Source organism: Sinocyclocheilus anshuiensis, unplaced genomic scaffold (assembly GCF_001515605.1).
Source record: "Sinocyclocheilus anshuiensis isolate Anshui unplaced genomic scaffold, SAMN03320099.WGS_v1.1 scaffold2493, whole genome shotgun sequence".
Taxonomy (NCBI): Eukaryota; Metazoa; Chordata; class Actinopteri; order Cypriniformes; family Cyprinidae; genus Sinocyclocheilus; species Sinocyclocheilus anshuiensis.
This window is the reverse complement of record NW_015549322.1, coordinates 87,306-95,043: the sequence shown is the minus strand read 5'-3', so window position 1 is coordinate 95,043 and position 7,738 is coordinate 87,306. Positions and strand designations below refer to the sequence as shown.

The 7,738-nt window shown below is 35.0% G+C and overlaps 1 protein-coding gene across 1 annotated transcript in view; it reads right to left on the bottom strand.

The window, feature by feature from the left end:
* Positions 1-7,738, bottom strand: part of LOC107656893 (bystin-like) — an 11,015-nt gene that overhangs the window by 2,164 nt on the left and 1,113 nt on the right. The window contains exons 2-4 of the mRNA XM_016444830.1: positions 4,659-4,803; positions 4,450-4,588; positions 4,176-4,378 (exon numbers count right to left, since the gene is read on the bottom strand). Coding sequence (XP_016300316.1) covers positions 4,176-4,378; positions 4,450-4,588; positions 4,659-4,803 — 487 coding nt within the window. The remainder of the gene's footprint in view (positions 1-4,175; positions 4,379-4,449; positions 4,589-4,658; positions 4,804-7,738) is intronic.

The following is a 7,738-nucleotide window of genomic DNA, read 5'->3' as shown; positions in this document are numbered from 1 at the left end:
CTTGATTCTGATTGGCTGAGCCGCGTTCGAAGCTGTTGTAAATGACTCTACAAAGTAACACACACCTTTGTTTACTTCTGTGTGTTGCTCGGCAACCACTTTGTAGCAACCACAACTGTTTCTGAGGAGCTACATTGTTTGGTGGAAGAATACTGTTTTTATTAATATTACACTTTATTTGCTTGCAATTACATTAAGACAACTGTTTTCAATTACAAAATGTGATGTTTAAACATGCAAAAGAGCCATTATTTTAATTAAATATGCACTAATTTGTACAGACATTGGATAAAGCCAGGTGCATAATTCTTGTTGGATTTAGTCGTCATATTAGAGTCAAAGGTTTTTCCAGAGGGGATTTTGGATTTCTCTTTTCATCACTGCATAAATCAAAAAATACTGTCAACAGACAGAAAACAAACAAACAAACACATTTTCACCGCGTTGTTAGTTGTAAAATGTTCTATAAATGCGACCCTGGAGCACAAAACCAGTCATAAGGGTCAATTTTGTGAAATTGAGATTTATGCATCATCTGAACGTTGAATAAATAATCTTTCCGTTGATGTATGGTTTGTTAGGATAGGACAATATTTGGCTGAGATACAACTATTTGAAAATCTGGAATCTGAGGGTGCAAAAAAATCTAAATATTGAGAAAATCATCTTTAAAGTTGTTCAAATGAAGTTCTTAGCAATGCATATTACTAATCAAAAATTAAGTTTTGATATATTTACGGTAGGAAATTTACAAAATATATTCATGGAACATGATCTTTACTTAATATCCTAATGATTTTTGGCATAAAAGAAAAATGTATAATTTTGACCCATACAATGTATTGTTGGCTATTGCTACAAATATACCCCAGCGACTTATGACTGCTTTTGTGCTCCAGGCTCACACATCAGTGTGAATGATATAAGAATAAACCTTCAGAATACAGAGAGGAATAAAACTGTAAAGTTTGCTGAAGCGGAGGAAGAATCGCAGTTTAAAATAACTGTTTAGTTAAAAATAACAACATGATTACGGTCATTTCTGAAAGTTTAGTTTCGCTCAGGTTCTTCTCTGGCATTTGTTAAGATACTACAGTAATGATTTGTTTATCAGTCACACGAGCATAATTTAACCAGAATAAACCACCGGATCTCAAACCAGGCACTTGTGAAGCTCACCGGCGTCCTCTAGTGTTCAGTTACAAGAACTGCACACTGACTCTGTTTACATGCACTTCATGCACATCATGTGAGACACGTGTGCATTGCTTGACAGTGCTGTTATTGCTGTTATACAGTGCATATTAGATGCACGAAACTCACTGCACTTGCATCTCCGAACACTTTTATGATATGACATTAGTGTGAAAGCTGCCACTGTCTGTGATCTCATCAGTAATAATCAAACAGCGATAATGCTGGGGAAAAAAGAAAAACCCATAACTATGATTGTCTGTAAACACGCGAATCGAATCGTGACACCAGTGAAGATTCACAGCCCTAGTGTTTGCACACTGTTTAATGCAGCTCAGAGGTGGCATGAATGCATTTACACAGCGGGTGTAACGATTCGCTTGTTTTCTCGAAGCATCGATTACAAACCCTGACGATGATTGTGCTAAAGTGGAGCTATTGCAAGTATACTTCAGGTACACTTTAAATATCTTGCATTTTAAGACATTCATTATTCAAATATCACACAACACATTTTAGGCTTAATATTAAGTAATGCACGTAGTACTCCAAATGAAGATTAATTACAATTTTTGTATCAGTAAGTCTTGAGCGATGCAGTAAATATGTTAATAGATTAGTTTGAAATAAAAGTGTAGGCAATTTTAAACATATTACGTTTTAGACTTAATAGGCTATTTATTTTCAAACTTTTTAACATTTTAATCTGGACTACAACATGCCCTAGATATTGTTTGAAAGTGTTTTGATTCGTTGTAGTTCGGTAACACTTTACATTAGGGCTTCATTAGTTAACATTAGTTAATTCATTAGTTAACATAAACTTCCAGTGAAAAATTCTTCTGAACATTCATTAATCTTAGGTAATTACAATATTTAATAACACGTTGTTAAAATCAAAAGTTGCAACGGTGTTGTTTAATGAGCTAACATGAACTAAGAGTTGTATTTTTTTAAACAAAGATGAATAACTTCTGTAGCAAATGTAGCTATTGCTCATTGTGAATGTTAATGCATTAACTAAGGTTAACTAATGAGGTCTTATTGTAAAGTGTTACCTATTGGTCTTTATCATTCTTTTGTAGGGATGTAACGATATCAAAATCTCACGATACGATAATATCGCAATATGTCCACGATGCGATATTTATTGTGATTTTATTTTTTTAATTGGGAAAAAATTACAATTTTGTACATTTTAAAGTTAAATTATTCTATCTAATGCACTTTCAGAGTTCAAAATTAAGAGCTGCAACCATGTTCTTAACTAAGAAAACTTAAGTAAAAAAGAAAGTGAGTGAATTGACTTGTAGCTGAACTTTAAAGCGGACTCAACCCTCTTTTTATTTGTGATCTACTGTCTCAGTCTAAATTACACTCACACTGGGGTTTGAGGAAGCCAAACACATTAGAATATAATAATAATAACAATGATATATTAGCCATATATTGTAAAACAACTGCACTGTAAAATACATGAAAATGAATATTTCATAGGTATATTATTTTTGCTTTACACTACAGCAGGGAAATTACAACACTTCTTTCCTCATTTTTACACTCGAAAGAGATATTTTGAATTTGGACTGCATTTAAACCGCTAGCTGTCAGAAATTCATACTGCACTTTTAAAGGGGTCATATGATGCGATTTAATTTTTTCCTTTCTCTTTGGAGTGTTACAAGCACTTGGTGAATAAAGAAGATCTGTAAAGTTCGCGTTTCAGAAAGGCGGGGCATAGAGGAGAAACAATAATGTACAGTATGTGGAAAATAATGTGGTTTTTGAACTTTAAACCGCATAAACACATTTCATTACACCAAATACACAAAATAATGTTCTTTTTAGCAGCATCATATGACCCCTTTAAGCTTTTATTTTTACCGAAACGGCAGTAAAGCTTTTATTTTGAAGGAAAACTCCAGCTTCAGTGAAAACAGGCTTACAAAAACAAAAACACGTCTCACTACAAATCTAGTGAAACACCGTAATCATCTGCCGTGAAAATAAAGCATAACTGGTGGCTGTCGCGTTCCCAAACGCGCGCTAAACTAAAACACGTGAAATAAATAAAATAAACGAGTTGACTGCATTCATTCAGTGTGAACGGAGCCGTTCTGAGGCGCGGAAAACACTGGATCACGAGCTGATTGCCGAAGTGTGCGCTTCGCTTTGAAACACGCAGCGGAAACAGACCTATCGTTTTATATCGTCATGGGACCACGATAATATCGCGACAGTTTTGCAATCGCGATAATATTGTTACATCCCTATGACTTTTGCACTTTACTCTGTGTAAAATTTGTAACTTATACATTTTTGTGTATTGCTTTATTGTATTTAAACGTTAAGTATTTTCGTTATAAGAAAAAAGTTACTAAACCTGTTATACTGTATTATGACAACACTTTTTTGCAACTAAATGTCAATATCGTGATAATACCGTATACCGTGATAAAAGCATTATTATATAAAATTTGATACCGGCAATACTTGATACTTCGCACACAGCTGTCATTATCGCGAACGATTTCTTCGATTTCATAATCGCGCGATTTATATCATCTGTGATTTTTTTTTTGCATAGCTTGTCAGCGAACTACGGCTCTGTGTCATAAATGCTGCTCCATCTGAAAGCACGTGCTGGAGATTTACTACTATTTGACCGTTTAGGCGCTAAAAAGATGACTTTACGTGTCGGTGTTGTGTTCCGTCTCTGAGCGAACGCACAGAAATCCTCCCGAGCAGCAGTGCAAGTTCTCTTTCACGCTTTTAAAAACATGAATAAGTTTAATAAATCAAGCACGTCCCAAACTGCAAAAGTCTCGTTACATGATTTTACTGATTTGCACGTGAAACTGGGCTTTTATGGAGGAGCGAAAGCGCACCTCTGGGAATGGGGCGCAATAATCGTTTTATCTCAAATACTGTATTTTCATAACCGTTGGAGGCCGAAACCAAAATTTTTACTGTTTTTCGGTTAATTGCACAGCCCTACTGAAAACACGAAGTGGCGCATGCGCGACGACCTGTGGCCTGTGACCTCTGACCTGGTGGCCTGGTACATGGCGGCGGCCGTCCACGTCTCCGGCTCGGTGAGGTACAGCACCTGCTCCCAGTTGGAGAGAGCCGGGATGATCTTGAAGGCTTTGGGAAGTTTCCCGCTGCGGTATTTCGACAGGACCTGCGAAGGGAGAGTGTTAGCGCCAGCGGAGGACGACTCGCACGCTATAGCACTCATATTAGCGCTCGTACCTTGCTGACGCCTCTGTACACCTCCAGCACCCGCGGGTCCAGCTGAGGAGCGGCGCGTCCCGACGCCTCGGACATCACGGTGCCCACCTCCGTCTGCTTCTCCGTGATCTTCTCCATGATGATGTCGGCTAGCGTGCGTCTGCGGCGACACAAGCGTTTAGCTCACACAGCGCGGCGCTCGTAAACGCTCCGTGTGCGTGTCTGCTCACCTGAGCGGCGGGTTCTTGTTCATGAACATCTCGATGGCCTTCTCGTCCTCAGGATCCACGTCCACCTCTCCACCCGTCTCCTCCGCAGCGTCATCGCCCAGCGCCGGCCACTCGTCATCAGAGTCTCCGTCCTGTGTGCTCGGACCTGAGACAACCACGAGTTCAGTCGCTTTCATACGTACCAGCCTATATATTGTGCATATATAGTTTATCTGTCTGTCTATATTATACATATCTACCAGAGATATCTGTCTGTCTATAGACTATATACACAGATTTACTTTATAAACATCTGTTGGTCTCTATGTCTATGTATATGATAAACGTGTCTGTCTGTCTGTCTATATATTATAAATATCTGTGTCTATATATCATAAATATCTATCTATCTGTCTGTCTATAGAATATATAGACTCAGATTTACTTTATAAACATTTGTTGGTCTCTATGTCTATGTATATGATAAACGTGTCTGTCTGTCTATATATCATAAATATCTGTGTCTATATATCATAAATATATATCTGTCTGTCTATAGACTATATAGACTCAGATTTACTTATAAACATTTGTTGATCTCTATGTCTATGTAAACAATAATCGTCTGTCTGTCTATATATCATAAATTTCTGTGTCTATATATCAAATATCTATCTGTCTGTCTATAGACTATATAGACTCAGATTTACTTTATAAACATTTGTTGGTCTCTATGTCTATGTATATGATAAACGTGTCTGTCTGTCTATATATCATAAATATCTATCTGTCTGTCTATAGAATATATAGACTCAGATTTACTTTATAAACATTTGTTGGTCTCTATGTCTATGTATATGATAAACGTGTCTGTCTGTCTATATATCATAAATATCTATCTGTCTGTCTATAGAATATATAGACTCAGATTTACTTTATAAACATTTGTTGGTCTCTATGTCTATGTATATGATAAACGTGTCTGTCTGTCTATATATCATAAATATCTATCTGTCTGTCTATAGAATATATAGACTCAGATTTACTTTATAAACATTTGTTGGTCTCTATGTCTATGTATATGATAAACGTGTCTGTCTGTCTATATATCATAAATATCTATCTGTCTGTCTATAGAATATATAGACTCAGATTTACTTTATAAACATTTGTTGGTCTCTATGTCTATGTATATGATAAACGTGTCTGTCTGTCTATATATCATAAATATCTATCTGTCTGTCTATAGAATATATAGACTCAGATTTACTTTATAAACATTTGTTGGTCTCTATGTCTATGTATATGATAAACGTGTCTGTCTGTCTATATATCATAAATATCTATCTGTCTGTCTATAGAATATATAGACTCAGATTTACTTTATAAACATTTGTTGGTCTCTATGTCTATGTATATGATAAACGTGTCTGTCTGTCTATATATCATAAATATCTATCTGTCTGTCTATAGACTATATAGACTCAGATTTACTTTGTAAACATCTGTTGGACTATGTCTATGTATACGATAAACGTCTGTCTGTCTGTCTGTCTATATATCATAAATATCTATCTGTCTGTCTATAGACTATATAGACTCAGATTTACTTTGTAAACATCTGTTGGTCTCTATGTTTATGTATACGATAAACGTCTGTCTGTCTATACATCATAAATATCTATCTGTCTGTCTATAGACTATATAGACTCAGATTTACTTTGTAAACATCTGTTGGTCTCTATGTTTATGTATACGATAAACGTCTGTCTGTCTATACATCATAAATATCTATCTGTCTGTCTATAGACTATATAGACTCAGATTTACTTTGTAAATATCTGCTGGTCTCTATGTCTATGTATACGATAAATGTCTGTCTGTCTATATATCATAAATATCTGTGTCTTTATATCATAAATATCTATCTGTTTGTCTATAGACTATATAGACTCAGATTTACTTTATAAACATCTTTTGGTCTCTATGTCTATGTATACGATAAACGTCTGTCTGTCTATATATCATAAATATCTATCTGTCTATATATCACAAGTGTAACTATATAGACTATTTACTGTTAAAATCACAATCATTTTTTACAGCGTATATATCAAACATCTGTCTGTGTCTATATATCATAAATACCTGTCTATCTATATATCAAATACCTTTCTGTCTACATATGTCTATATATCAAACATCTGTCTGCCAATATATCGTAAATATCTGTCTGCCTGTCTATCTATATATAATAAATATCTGTCTGTCTATATATCATAAGTGTCTGTCTGTCTGTGTATGTCTACATATCATAAATATCTGTCTATATATATAAAATACCTTTCTGTCTACATATGTCTATATATCAAACATCTGTCTGCCAATATATCGTAAATATCTGTCTGCTTGTCCATCTATATATAATAAATATCTGTCTGTCTGTATATATATCATAAGTGTCTGTCTGTCTGTGTATGTCTACATATCATAAATATATGTCTATCTATATATATAAAATACCTTTCGGTCTACATATGTCTATATATCAAGCATCTGTCTGTCTACATATGTCTATACATCATAAACATCTATCTGTGTTTATATATATATCATAAATATCTGTCTGTCTGTATATACATCTATCTATCTATCTATAGACAACATAGACTCAAATATGTATTGTAAATATCTGCCTGTCTGTCTATATATCTGTCTATCATAAAGCTGTCTGCCTGTCTATCTATGCATCTATCGTAAATATTTATCTGACTGTCTATAGACTATATAGACTCATAAATAAAATATCTATGGTAAGCATGTGCCCATCATTAATATCTGTGTGTCTGTCTCCTATCTATCTATCTATCTATCTATCTAGCTACCTGTCTGTCTGTCTATCTATCTACCTGTCTGTCTGTCTGTCTATCTACCTGTCTGTCTGACTGTCTGTCTATCTACCTGTCTGTCTGTCTGTCTATCTGTCTGTCTATCTGTGTATCTATCTATCTGTCTGTCTGTGTCTATCCATCTATCTGTCTGTCTATCTATCTATCTATCTGTCCGTCTACCTGTCTATCTATCTATCTATCTATCTATCT